Raw genomic sequence first — 15,033 nt, forward strand, 5'->3', positions numbered from 1 at the left:
ATCGTCGGCATAATTGAAGATAAAACAGCAATATACGAAGTATAAATGCAAATGTTAGGTGTGAAGGTCGAGCTCGATAAGCTGCTTTGTTATGAAGGGGACTTTATCATACTGAAATCAGCTTCATAGCAGCTCAAACCAGACCAGATAGCGGTCTTGATACTATAAGTACATATCAAGCTGCTTCCAAACGTATAACCATCGTACCATAGGTGCGACTGCAATAGCCAGATAAGATCTATTATTACCCCCCTGACCAAATATCAATATCCTCGTTTACAAAATCAGTTATCTTCATGGAGAAAGTTAGGGGCATCGTCAAAAATCTTCGTGTATTTTTGCTACTTTTTCTATTACAGTTGTGCCCGAGTGAATCAGGTTTATTTGAAGAAGTGCTCTATTGATCACCTCCAAGCTGAAACCTCAACAATTGAAAAAGCGGCTAGCTTCTCAGTCAAAAGAGATAGCACTCTTACTTTCACAGGGTTACGTTTAGATACATGAAAAAAGGCGCTTGGCAAGGGTAATGCTCGCCCTTTTAGACAAAGTGAGCCCAGAGTTCTTGTTCAGTGTTGGGTGGACACCGAGCCCTGAATTCGGCGGGATGAATGTTCTTGACGCGCTTCCATATTTTCATACAGCTTCTACATGGATTAGAAGAAGGTTGTGACGGGAATCACCACAAGTGCTACAGAAAAAAACACTATGTACCGGAATACATATCACCGGTACTTAACTCCAAGAAGACATGAACGAGATCTCTACTCGCTGGACAGCTCTTGCCCTTCTGTTGATGCCGCTATTTCGCAAGAAAGAGTCTCTCGCAGACAGAATCGACTTGCTCCTTGATGAGTGCCTGTAAAAACACAACTCAATTTCTACGCCTTTATCAGAACGGGTGATAAACATTCGAGATCGGGAAATGCCTTCCTGCAAAATTGTCTTGTGATGAAGAAACGCCATAGTAAATATCTCTTTGTCTTTCTGAACAGAATACGGAATCGAACGATAGGTTTTTCGATTCTGCTGACGCCTACGGGCATTAGAACATAACTTTTTTCTTTTCCGTACATCAAAAAACAAAACAAACGGAAGCATTCGGACATGTGCGTTCGGGGAGACAATACCTCGCGTGTTCCCTTGTTCCCATCTCTAATCTGTAAGGTTGCATTTCGAAGCTTTAAGGTTGCATATTGCATATTGAGACAGAAATAGAAGTTTTTCGACTGCTGCCTGTTTTTTATGGATTTACAGACACAACTTGTGTAGACCAAAAGGGTAATATGTCTCATCATTCAAGAAAAGTCGACCGACATATACTTCTTATGAATAGATGTGCATTTTTGGAACATACGTAGCATGTCACCTTTACTGAACTAGAATGGCCATTATGGACACAGAGGTAAGAGGTGTAATCAAGAAAAGTTCGCGAAGAGTTACGTTTTCTGACTACAAACAGGCTGATGAGATACTCGAAATGCTTTAAGCTATTTCTGTGTCCCAGCTATTTCTCTCTATAGGGTCGAAACCTCTATTGGTACAAAAGTTGATCAAATTCAAATTGCGTTGCAATTGACATTATCAATAAGTTCGATAAAGCAAATGCTAACGCGAAGTTGATAATATGATGCAAATCATTGAACTTTTTGATAGCATCTTATTCTCTCGCCTTTTTGCCGTCTTCTGTTGTTCAATTGATGAGTGATCATTCCACTCCCACCATCAGTAGAAGATTGCAACGCTCTTTCAACTGCTCTTGGCACTTTTGATAAGACCAACTGTATTTTCTGTTATATACAAGTCCTATCCCTTCTTGTTTTTGAAATCTGTACCGCTTTTGCTTATTGTTTGGTGCTACCTTAAAAAAGCCTTTCCAAGCAGATGTTATTTGACTGTTCTTGAAGGTGAATTGGAGAAACAGACGTAATATGATGAGGAAGTCCTTGGGCCTGTCGAAGAGTTTGAACACATCACGTGGTACTGATTGAGAGATGGATTTACAGGGGTAGCGATTCTGAGACAAAGGCGCGCAATCGAAAAAAAAAAGCAGCAGAGAAGAATAAGATAAAAATAGAGCACTTTACAAAAAGCATCTTCAACGAAGATTTCGATGAATTCTCAATACCTAAAATAAATACCCTAAGAGAGCGCTTAGATATTGAAATCTTGGTCCATATGCAAGTGCTATGTAGATATAATCAAGAGTGTGGCTTCTTGTAGTACAGTGGTAAGTATTTGCTGCCTGCTTTGAGATATAGAGTAGATATCACTAATTGAATAACCTTCATGTCAACGTCAATTGAACGCAAGGAAAAAATTGTACGACAAAATAAGGAAGGTAGACGATATCGATATTTCCTTTTCGGGATACCTAGAAATGTTGACATACTTTTCAAAAGAATGGAAATGCTTCTTCATTTTCTTTTTTTGGGAACTGCAACGCAATGCGGATCTTTGTAGAATGGGGAGCACATTTTTAGCTCTGTAGGCTAGCACACGAATGCAATCATTCTTGATGACCTACCAGAGCATATTTACTAAAACAAGAAAAGAAAAAAGGAACATTGAAAAATACTCAGTGGGGGGGATTTCTCTCTGATGGATGACATCCCAAAAAGTGTAATACTCTTCGAACATGAATCTCGAGAACCTTATCATTGTACTGAAGGCCTCATCGATTTTCTGATCGACAGCTGTAAATAGAAAATAATACATTTGAAGGCAACGAACGTTTCTCTTTGTAGCTCGTTTTTTTCCTTCTAAAAAATATTGATAGATTGGGAAATTATTCTTTCCGTGCGTAAAAAAGGAAGAAATAACACTGAAGATTTGAGTATCACCGATAAACAGAATAACGCTAAAAAAGATCATTCGAAAGATACTCAGTGGGGGGGGATTTCTCTCTGATGGATGACATCCCAAAAAGTGTAATACTCTTCGAACATGAATCTCGAGAACCTTATCATTGTACTGAAGGCCTCATCGATTTTCTGATCGACAGCTGTAAATAGAAAATAATACATTTGAAGGCAACGAACGTTTCTCTTTGTAGCTCGTTTTTTTCCTTCTAAAAAATATTGATAGATTGGGAAATTATTCTTTCCGTGCGTAAAAAAGGAAGAAATAACACTGAAGATTTGAGTATCACCGATAAACAGAATAACGCTAAAAAAGATCATTCGAAAGATACTCAGTGGGGGGGGATTTCTCTCTGATGGATGACATCCCAAAAAGTGTAATACTCTTCGAACATGAATCTCGAGAACCTTATCATTGTACTGAAGGCCTCATCGATTTTCTGATCGACAGCTGTAAATAGAAAATAATACATTTGAAGGCAACGAACGTTTCTCTTTGTAGCTCGTTTTTTTCCTTCTAAAAAATATTGATAGATTGGGAAATTATTCTTTCCGTGCGTAAAAAAGGAAGAAATAACACTGAAGATTTGAGTATCACCGATAAACAGAATAACGCTAAAAAAGATCATTCGAAAGATACTCAGTGGGGGGGGATTTCTCTCTGATGGATGACATCCCAAAAAGTGTAATACTCTTCGAACATGAATCTCGAGAACCTTATCATTGTACTGAAGGCCTCATCGATTTTCTGATCGACAGCTGTAAATAGAAAATAATAGACTTGAAGGCAACGAATGTCTCTCTTTGTAGCTCGTTTTTTTCCTTCTCAAAAATATTGTTAAATTGGGAAATTATTCTCTCCGTATGTGTGTGAAAGGAAGATAGTACACTGTAGTTTTGAGGATCTTCGGAAATAGAATATCGGTAATATTCACCCTCCCACAACGGTCATGATGTTTTAGTGACACCCAATTTGAATTCCGTCTCCATAATGTATATATTCTTAGACTTTTTAATATGTTTTTGAGATTACGTGGCACTTCAAAGGAAACGAAAACAACTTTGAGTTTGGAGAAGATACCTTGTCTTCATGTTTTCTCTGACGTTACTGGTACAGCTACTGCTGTTCTACCTCTCAGCTATTTGCGCCAAAGAGCTTCCAAATGTCTTCACATCGTTAAGCACTAGTACGCCAAATGGTAATACTCCAAGACTGCCCTGGGCAGCCTCCATGAGATTTTTAATAACGCCAAGTATGGACGCCCGAGCTCAGGATACCTTTTCATTAGACTTGCCCTGTACCCTCCTGGTTTATGGGACCAACGGAGGCTCATCAATTGATATGATTGATCAGTCTGGAAATAGTTTTGCAACCTGTGAACTAATTAATGGTTACCATACCGGACCTTCAAGAATTACCTGTACTTTGCAGCAGGATGTATTCTATTCACCGGGACAGCTTAATTTTGGATTTGCTTGGAATGTCGGCCAGTCGCCAAACTCATATTCACTCCAGTGCGCTGCCTCTTTTACAAGTCCCACAAATACCATAACCTGGGGTGGGCAATCTACGACAGTCACCATCAATAGAGAAAGTTTCTATCAAAGCTCGGGTATGGACATGAGTCATACTATAAGTGCAAGTGCTGTTGACACTTACTATTTGGGATATACTTGTTCAAGGACTTTTTCAGAAACGATCGAACTTCAACTAAGTGGTAGTCCTTCAAGAACAGGAAGCATCGTCTCGTGCGCCAATGTAGATGTTTACATGACAAATTCGCTGAATTACTGGTATATGCCTATGACTGCGGAGGCACTTCCTAGCTCATCTACAGTTAACTGCGACGTTCGTACCAATACAATTACCGTCAATGCAAACAATATACCTGCTGGTTACCATGTTTTTGTAAACGCATTTCAAAGTAGACAATTTCTTTCACAGGAAACCATTCAGAACACTTTCATAGATACCATATATTGTGGGAATAGTCCAAATACAAATCGATATTCCAGAAGCTGGAATTACGTTAGCGGAAGTGGTAATGGTGCGGCAAGCATGCAAATTAATCTGCCATCAACAAGAACTACGTTATGGACTGGGACTGGCACAACCACTTATTTAACAACACAAACATCACCCCGAACGACAGTTGAAATTATAGTTGGTACACCGGAAATCAGTTCTACGACATACACCCCATGGACTGGTACTTTCACCAGCACCTATGCTACTTCTACGGACATTTTCACAGGCAGTGACGGTATTGTGACAACCGAAACAGTGTACTACGTTGAGACTCCAACTGGCAGTACCGCTACCACCACTTACACGCCATGGACTGGTTCTTTCACCAGCACCTACGCTACTTCTACCGAAGTATTCACAGGCAGTAACGGTATTGTGACAACCGAAACAGTGTACTACGTTGAGACTCCAACAGGCAGTACCGCTACCACCACTTACACGCCATGGACTGGTTCTTTCACCAGCACCTACGCTACTTCTACCGAAGTATTCACAGGCAGTAACGGTATTGTGACAACCGAAACAGTGTACTACGTTGAGACTCCAACAGGCAGTACCGCTACCACCACTTACACGCCATGGACTGGTTCTTTCACCAGCACCTACGCTACTTCTACCGAAGTATTCACAGGCAGTAACGGCATTGTGACAACCGAAACAGTGTACTACGTTGAGACTCCAACTGGCAGTACCGCTACCACCACTTACACACCATGGACTGGTTCTTTTACCAGCACCTACGCTACTTCTACCGAAGTATTCACAGGCAGTAACGGTATTGTGACAACCGAAACAGTGTACTACGTTGAGACTCCAACAGGCAGTACCGCTACCACCACTTACACGCCATGGACTGGTTCTTTCACCAGCACCTACGCTACTTCTACCGAAGTATTCACAGGCAGTAACGGTATTGTGACAACCGAAACAGTGTACTACGTTGAGACTCCAACAGGCAGTACCGCTACCACCACTTACACGCCATGGACTGGTTCTTTTACCAGCACCTACGCTACTTCTACTGAAGTATTCACAGGCAGTAACGGTATTGTGACAACCGAAACAGTGTACTACGTTGAGACTCCAACAGGCAGTACCGCTACCACCACTTACACGCCATGGACTGGTTCTTTCACCAGCACCTACGCTACTTCTACCGAAGTATTCACAGGCAGTAACGGCATTGTGACAACCGAAACAGTGTATTACGTTGAGACTCCAACAGGCAGCGGTGCTACCACCACTTACACACCATGGACTGGTACTTTTACCAGCACCTATGCCACTTCTACCGAAGTATTCACAGGCAGTAACGGCATTGTGACAACCGAAACAGTGTACTACGTTGAGACTCCAACAGGCAGCGGTGCTACCACCACTTACACACCATGGACTGGTTCTTTTACCATCACCTACGCTACTTCTACCGAAGTATTCACGGGCAGTAACGGTATTGTGACAACCGAAACAGTGTACTACGTTGAGACCCCAACAGGCAGCGGTGCTACCACCACTTACACACCATGGGCTGGTACTTTTACCAGCACCTATGCCACCTCTACTGAAATATTCACAGGCAGTAACGGTATTGTGACAACCGAAACAGTGTACTACGTTGAGACTCCAACAGGCAGTACCGCTACCACCACTTACACACCATGGACTGGTTCTTTTACCAGCACCTACGCTACTTCTACCGAAGTATTCACAGGCAGTAACGGTATTGTGACAACCGAAACAGTGTACTACGTTGAGACCCCAACAGGCAGCGGTGCTACCACCACTTACACACCATGGACTGGTTCTTTTACCAGCACCTACGCTACTTCTACCGAAGTATTCACAGGCAGTAACGGTATTGTGACAACCGAAACAGTGTACTACGTTGAGACTCCAACAGGCAGCGGTGCTACCACCACTTACACACCATGGACTGGTTCTTTTACCATCACCTACGCTACTTCTACCGAAGTATTCACGGGCAGTAACGGTATTGTGACAACCGAAACAGTGTACTACGTTGAGACCCCAACAGGCAGCGGTGCTACCACCACTTACACACCATGGGCTGGTACTTTCACCAGCACCTACGCAACCTCTACTGAAGTTTTCACGGGCAGTAACGGTATTGTCACAACCGAGACAGTGTACTACGTAGAAACGCCTGTGTCAGCTTATTATGGTAACAATACCCAAAGTACCTCTTCAAGTATAATTTTGAGTTCTGAGGAACCAGCTAGGGGTGTTTCAAGCATCGTAACTCCGTCAAGTCAAACGAGTTTTACAAGTTCACCATATTCTGGAACCCCTCGCGATGAAACAAGCACGTATCATTCAACGTTTGCGTCTTTAAGTCACAGTTCAAACATTGTAACATCAGGTACGCAAAGCTCCGAGGTTTCCATCTTTCACTCTGGCAGTTCGTATTCAGCCTCCTCCGCCTCAAGTGTCACAAATGGTAACAGTGAATCCGTAATTACCACTACTATTAGTGGTATCGTAACATCTTACACCACTATTTGCCCTGTGTCCAACCCTATATCTGTCGTGTCAACGACCACTTCGAATGACCGCACAATAGAATCTTCTGGTACTGTCGTTTCTCCAACTTATAGTACACCTTCTGCTTATAGCGCTTCTCCAAAAAGTGCTACCAGTTCAGACGCATATGTGAAGGCTAGTAATGGTGCATCCGTGTCTACGACCACACAAGATATTCGATTTACCAGTGCATCTTCAAAGAGTTCTTCGCCTTCAAAAGTCTCCGTTGTAACGGGTTCCTCAGAACCAAGCGATTCTTACATTACTGAAAGTCAAGCACGTCAGCATTTGACATCTGACACTGTGCAAACCGCTACGGATTTTGATACCTCAACCGTGGGCTTAAGCACCGTTATGAGTGTGACTTCCGCATCACAATCGCCACAAACTCTGACTCCAGAGCTAAGCGCTTCTACAAGAGCACCACAATCGGTGTCGTCTCTTTCTATATACGAGGGTGTGGCCAACAGGCTCAGGGTAGGCATTCTGTTTGCTGTACCACTTGCACTTCTCTAGTCAATTGAAAGCTGATTGTGCCTATTTCGAATTTTTTGATGGAAAATTTTAAGTTGCGCTTTGCTCTAAGACAATCAATTTTTTCGAATTATCTATTGTATGATACCTATGTTAAGTATTGATATAATACTGTTTTAACTCCTTTTATTTAGTGTTTTAACTTTACAAGAAGTGCGAGAAGCATTTCTTTATGTCAACGAAGGATTTTGGCGGCACGTCATGGCTCTTTAAACCAAATCAAATAATAACTTACCATACCTTCTGTGCTTCACTAAGAGTGTTGAATGTACTCTATAGCTCCCCCATTTGAACGCTCGACTGCTTGCCGTGAGGTTAGCAAAACACAAAGGGCCAAAGGAGGTTCCATGTAGGCATGTATACGACAGAACAGTACTGAACAAATGATTCACTCAAGGGAATCATAGGACGCAGACTTAGGGATTTACAAGATTCAAACCACACCGAAGACATAGAGGCCGCAGAGAGATTTTCGGGGAGAATAAGAGAAAATGCAAAGTACTGAAAAAGTGGGTTTTATCGTGGCTGTTGATACTTGCCTGACGGGACATTGGTAAATAGATATGTCAAGTTCCGCTATAGAGACACATCAGCCCTTGATTTGCTATATCATGAAATAATAAAAAAAATGGATCGAGATTGGACAATTGGAAAAGATGCTAGTGTTTATGCCCGAAGAATTTCACTTGTTAAAGCATAAAAATGAGATGAAGATTGAAAATTTTCACCTTATTAGTTTATTAGTCAGACTGTCATCGCACCATTTTTCTAACAGCATTAATCCGCAGGAAAACTGTTATTTTTTATCCGATACTATAGGTCCCTTAGCAGGCAGATCCTCCAATTATTAACCTCTTGCAGTAGAATAATAATCGATTACTCTCTAGATAAATTACTTTCTTTTAAAGCTTTTTTGGAGTTATTCTTTTGGCCTTTCACTAAAAAACTTCACGTCTACTTTTTTACGTTTTATCCTCGAGAGCTCTTGCTTTTACTTTAATAATAATATCTATTTCAACACTATGAAATTATTTCATAGCTCCGTGTCTGTGAAAGAAAGTGATATTCATTGTGCGTTGACAAGCATTCTTTTGTTTATTATGCGCAGACCCAGGTAAGCTTCAAAGGTGCTCAGAAATGCTCCATCGTCAATGTTAGGACATCAGTACCAGTAGCACATGCGCACGTGATGTGCATATAGATAGTTAACCGACGCTCTGAATACAACGAGCTCGAATTCAACATAACAATGTCTTTATTTCTCGCAGAGGGGTGTTACGTCTCTCCCACTCCTGCTCGCACAGTGCCATTTGGCTAACTAGAATTCAGGGACATTCAGTTGTTATCCCTATCCAAATGCGTTTTGACACGATTGTAACATGATACTAAATATGCTCAGAAGATACTGTACGGATAAACAAAAAAACGAAAATGATTGTAACTGCTAATGTTGCAAACACAGCAAACCGCAGCCAGAAGATTTGCGTTTTCGTATCTTCAAGAGACGTACTGAATTTCGCCAAGATTTCTTTGGTCTTATTTTTCATTCGGTTTTCGTGTACACTTTTCTATACCTGTTGCTATTTATTATTTTTGTCTCCTTTGTTTTTATATCTTGCTTTTCTTATATCCTAGTAACCCTTCTTTCGCGGCCTTTCATATTGACTTTACCAGACAATCGGATAACTTTATAAACAGCAGCTGTTGAGTGTCCCTGACACACTGCTTAAAGATTAGTTTCACATCGCCATATTTTTCTGCTTTGAAACATTTTCTATGTCTCAGAATCTTCCTATCAAATCCTCTTGATACGCTGTTCTGAATTCCCTTCATCACCTTAAAGAATCTGGACGGCTCCTGAGGAAAATTTGCTTGAAATGTATCTATTAGTCAAATAATTCTTATAAAAATGGATCTCCACCGATTGGTTTTGGCATCAGGGAAATAAATATCTGTCTTTTGATGCTGTTGATGCAATTTCTCTGTTCCAGTCGCTTTCGTCGTGCTTTTAACATTAGGGCTCAGATTGTCAACAGGAAAATAGGAGAAGGAAACTATAAAGACTGACTATAAATGAGAAGTCTTCTCTGTCATGACTAAAATACCTGGCATTTCGTTCACATTGGTTAGGGAGAACAGACGGATAGAAATGAGAAATTTTCAATCTATTATAGACATTAAATGATTTTACATAAGAACTCTACCCAGGGGGCCTGTAGAAATACATGTACTCCTGCGCTACAATTTAGGGTTTTTTGGTAGAGAGTAAATAACTGACCGAAGTAGCTGAGCCTGTACCAGATTTTCAGGATTATCATCATGCAGTTTCCTCGGTATAAAACATATCTTTTTACCAGCTTATAAGTGTCGGAGATAATTCCAATACAGTCCAAGAAGCGATATCGCATACTAAGACCACTCCTACTTATAGTCGGATGGATGTGCTTTCCTTCCTGGTATTACACTCTTGTAAGTATTATCTTGGTGGATGTTTACAGTTTCTTCTCCTGAACTATAGGCATATTTTTTAAGAAAGAGTAGAGCTCGCATTCTTTAAAAGCACAAGATATACAATTCCAAAATATCTGCAATACAAGGGTAGTTTATTCAGCTTTAACCGTTCATAATCCTTTCTGCATTTATGAGTGATTGCCTGAATTATCAGCAACACAAATTCAGAGTACTAGCAAAATTCCGTTATTGCTTGCATCCGTTTTAAGACGTTAAACGCTCAAAAACTGCCATTTCAAATGCACCTTTAATTGAAGTACACCAGTGATAAGTCCTATTCTTATCTCTGTGGTAGTCCAAACTACGTTTACTTTCAAATGCATCAAATGTCAAAGCCAGTAAACTGCATAGATGAATGCAGAGCCAAAAACGATTGCAGCTGTTAAGATGGCAAACTGAAACGCTCTCAACCAAAACACAAGCTTCCTGATATCTTGAAGTTCACTAACGTTGTCCAGCTCATCATTCATCTTATGTTTGATCCGCTGCCTATTGTTGTCTCTGAGTGCTGTGGTTAACACATCTACGTCTTTTATTTTTGTACGGTTATGACTTGCTTGACGCTCTCTTGTTACTCCTTTTGTTTTATCCTTCTACTATTTTGTGCGGGGTAACTTACTTAGCTTAAGGCCAACGTTCGACATCTTAGATCTGCACTGTAAATAGTCTAGATATTTGAGATAGGCAAGAGAATGACAGACCGATCTACATTTATGTTGCGTAAAGTTCTAAAGTCTTACCTTGAAATTTCATTGTCCTTTCTTGAATACTCATGTTGAAAGCTTTCACAAGTGTTGAAATATAGATCGATATTGTAAGATATATTAAAGAGATGACTTATAAGCATCAGAAATAAGACAATTGGTCTGTAAAACAAAATAAACGAAGTCAGATGAAGCCCTAACAGAATGTCAATCGATACTGGAAAGATATCGGATGATGATCTATCGCGAGACGTTTAAAACTCAGGAGTCTGACTACGAAGGAGTCTATGGAATGAACACGAAATAGCAGTTATACTGTGGATTCTATGGGACTAGAAATGGTGTGATGACGATGAAAATTCTTCACTCGTCGTCCTCTCTTATGGTTCAATAGGTGCAAAATGTTAGGTATAAATACTGACATATTTTCCAGATATTAATCCAAGTTCAAATAGTTTTATCTCAATTCATGATATAGAAAACCAAGGACTTATATATCTCTATAATTGAATATCATAGTATCATCATCAATGTCAAACCAAGTTACTATCGACAACGCCGAAGAAAACATTCTTTCCAAATAGCAGTGCTCAGAAGGAGACGTAGACGTAGACTTAGAAGACGGAGACTGCAAGACTTGAACCTCAGAAGACGTAGTGGATGGCAAGACCGGGTAAGAGTATGGATTGTGCAAAAAGATTGCAGCACCTGAGTTTCGCGTATGGTCACCCACTACACTACTCGGTCAGGCTCTTACCAGCTTAACTACAGTTGATCGGACGGGAAACGGTGCTTTCTGGTAGATATGGCCGCAACCGAAATAGTTAGTGCGGCGGCACGCAATATGGAAGCGCGGGGCGGCTTTGCCGCGGAAAAGACGGAGGAAGCGGAAGAGGCGGGGTCACATGACCGGGGGAGTGGATGGCCGTAACAAGGGGGCTAGCGGGAGCTGGAGGGGGTGTGTGTGTTTTGCAAGACTACGGGGGGGCTCCCTGGGGGGGTGGGGAGCGGGAGCGCCGGGGCTGGTTGAGCAGCGGGGGCGTTTGGGGGAGCGGAGGTGGGAAGCCGAAGTATTTATGTTTAGGAGGGGAGAGAGAGTATTTGGAGAAAAGTGGGAGGAAAGTGAGAGGAAGAGGGGGGGGGAGGGAAGTAAACAAGAAGGGGAAGGGAAGGAGGAGCATTGTGTACGGGGAGGATGCGGGCGTGCAGGGCGTTGTGTACGGTGGTGAAAATTTTTTCGCGTACGCTCTGTCGCGATTCTGTGTCACACTGGACGCTCTGTCACGATTCTGTGTCACTCGCTCTGTCACGCTGTACGCTCTGTAGTCACGCTGTAGTCACGCTGTAGTCACGCCTCTCTGTCGCTCGCTCTGTAGTCACGCTGTAGTCACGCTGTAGTCACGCCTCTCTCGCTCGCTCTGTCACTCGCTCTGTCACACTGTACGCTCTGTAGTCACGCTGTAGTCACGCCTCGCTCGCTCGCTCTGTCACTCGCTCTGTCACACTGTACGCTCTGTAGTCACGCCGTAGTCACGCCTCTCTCGCTCGCTCTGTCACTCGCTCTGTCACACTGTACGCTCTGTAGTCACGCCGTAGTCACGCCTCTCTGTCGCTCGCTCTGTCACGCCTTAGTCACGCCTCTCTGTCGCTCGCTCGCTCACTCAGCACTCGCTCGCTTAAATCAAGTGTTCCGCACGCAGAAACGCGGGCGGTGGAGACGCGCGAGGACACGAAGCGAGGAAAAACCAAGACAGATCCGGTGGCAGAGGGCATGGGCGGTGAGGGAGACAACAGAGACATGGCAAAAAGGGCCGGGAGGTACTTCATGCGAAAGCAGTGAAGACAAGTTCGAAAGAGACTGGGAACAGACTTGAGTAGGCTTGGGCGTTCGTAAGAACAAAGGCCTCGTCGCACGGTGGAGAGGGTCGCTGGTGGTCGTCAGACAGCCAGTCCCTGTACAGCGGCGACAAGGGCGCGGGCACGTTGTGTGCCGGCCCGAAGAGTCCCGTGGCAGACTTTGTTGTTCTGTGGCGGGCAGTGAAGGATTTGGTGGATTACTAGCTGATAGCAATCCGTTCAAAGAACTCATGTGGGGGAATGCGTCGAGGAATAGCCGGTCGCAAGACTGTGATTGCTCGGGAGCGACCTCCTCTCTCGCGGGGGATGCTGGACGCGGTCTGTGAAATAGCGGAGCGATGTGCAGCGGAAGCCCAGCGTGAGGAACTCAAAGAGTGCTATGGCAAAGGGGAGAGGGCCGGCGGCCGGTGTAAGAGCCGGGCGGCGGGCGTCTTCACGGCGGGGTGCGGGAGGAGGATTCGTCCTTGTTTCGCAGGCCCGCTGCAATCACTAAGTATATTCAGAGGTGCGCGGTGTTTTTTTCTTGCGGGGAGTTCTTCCCTGTAAGAGACGGCGCGGACAGCTAAGTATAGTTATCTGGTTGATCCTGCCAGTAGTCATATGCTTGTCTCAAAGATTAAGCCATGCATGTCTAAGTATAAGCAATTATACAGTGAAACTGCGAATGGCTCATTAAATCAGTTATCGTTTATTTGATAGTTCCTTTACTACATGGTATAACTGTGGTAATTCTAGAGCTAATACATGCTTAAAATCTCGACCTTTTGGAAGAGATGTATTTATTAGATAAAAAATCAATGTCTTCGGACTCTTTGATGATTCATAATAACTTTTCGAATCGCATGGCCTTGTGCTGGCGATGGTTCATTCAAATTTCTGCCCTATCAACTTTCGATGGTAGGATAGTGGCCTACCATGGTTTCAACGGGTAACGGGGAATAAGGGTTCGATTCCGGAGAGGGAGCCTGAGAAACGGCTACCACATCCAAGGAAGGCAGCAGGCGCGCAAATTACCCAATCCTAATACAGGGAGGTAGTGACAATAAATAACGATACAGGGCCCATACGGGTCTTGTAATTGGAATGAGTACAATGTAAATACCTTAACGAGGAACAATTGGAGGGCAAGTCTGGTGCCAGCAGCCGCGGTAATTCCAGCTCCAATAGCGTATATTAAAGTTGTTGCAGTTAAAAAGCTCGTAGTTGAACTTTGGGCCTGGTTGGCCGGTCCGATTTTTTCGTGTACTGGTGTTCCAACCGGGCCTTTCCTTCTGGCTAACCCGTGCTCCTTGTGGGCGCGTGGCGAACCAGGACTTTTACTTTGAAAAAATTAGAGTGTTCAAAGCAGGCGTATTGCTCGAATATATTAGCATGGAATAATAGAATAGGACGTTTGGTTCTATTTTGTTGGTTTCTAGGACCATCGTAATGATTAATAGGGACGGTCGGGGGCATCAGTATTCAATTGTCAGAGGTGAAATTCTTGGATTTATTGAAGACTAACTACTGCGAAAGCATTTGCCAAGGACGTTTTCATTAATCAAGAACGAAAGTTAGGGGATCGAAGATGATCAGATACCGTCGTAGTCTTAACCATAAACTATGCCGACTAGGGATCGGGTGGTGTTTTTTTAGTGACCCACTCGGCACCTTACGAGAAATCAAAGTCTTTGGGTTCTGGGGGGAGTATGGTCGCAAGGCTGAAACTTAAAGGAATTGACGGAAGGGCACCACCAGGAGTGGAGCCTGCGGCTTAATTTGACTCAACACGGGGAAACTCACCAGGTCCAGACACAATAAGGATTGACAGATTGAGAGCTCTTTCTTGATTTTGTGGGTGGTGGTGCATGGCCGTTCTTAGTTGGTGGAGTGATTTGTCTGCTTAATTGCGATAACGAACGAGACCTTAACCTACTAAATAGTGGTGCTAGCATTTGCTGGTTGTCCGCTTCTTAGAGGGACTATCGGTTTCAAGCCGATGGAAGTTTGAGGCAATAAC

General features: G+C 42.9%; 1 protein-coding gene and 2 non-coding genes across 3 annotated transcripts in view; 2 read left to right on the forward strand and 1 right to left on the reverse strand.

The window, feature by feature from the left end:
• Positions 1 to 3,948: 3,948 nt before the first annotated feature.
• On the forward strand, positions 3,949 to 7,944 carry HG535_0D06290 (uncharacterized protein; the record flags this gene model as incomplete). The annotated part of the gene is made up of 1 exon (XM_037288750.1): positions 3,949 to 7,944. The coding sequence occupies one exon, from the start codon at positions 3,949 to 3,951 to the stop codon at positions 7,942 to 7,944; it is 3,996 nt and encodes a 1,331-aa protein (XP_037144645.1).
• Positions 7,945 to 11,873: 3,929 nt separating this feature from the next.
• Positions 11,874 to 11,994, reverse strand: HG535_RND5b. The gene has a single exon (XR_005101500.1). It is a non-coding gene; the product is annotated as a 5S ribosomal RNA (ribosomal RNA).
• A 1,613-nt stretch (positions 11,995 to 13,607) lies between these two features.
• The window catches only part of HG535_RND18b, a 1,800-nt gene continuing 374 nt past the window's right edge, over positions 13,608 to 15,033 (forward strand). The window contains exon 1 of the ribosomal RNA XR_005101482.1: positions 13,608 to 15,033. This exon is cut by the window's right edge and continues 374 nt beyond it. This is a non-coding gene — a ribosomal RNA (18S ribosomal RNA).

This window comes from Zygotorulaspora mrakii, chromosome 4, assembly GCF_013402915.1.
Source record: "Zygotorulaspora mrakii chromosome 4, complete sequence".
In the NCBI taxonomy this organism is placed as follows: domain Eukaryota; kingdom Fungi; phylum Ascomycota; class Saccharomycetes; order Saccharomycetales; family Saccharomycetaceae; genus Zygotorulaspora; species Zygotorulaspora mrakii.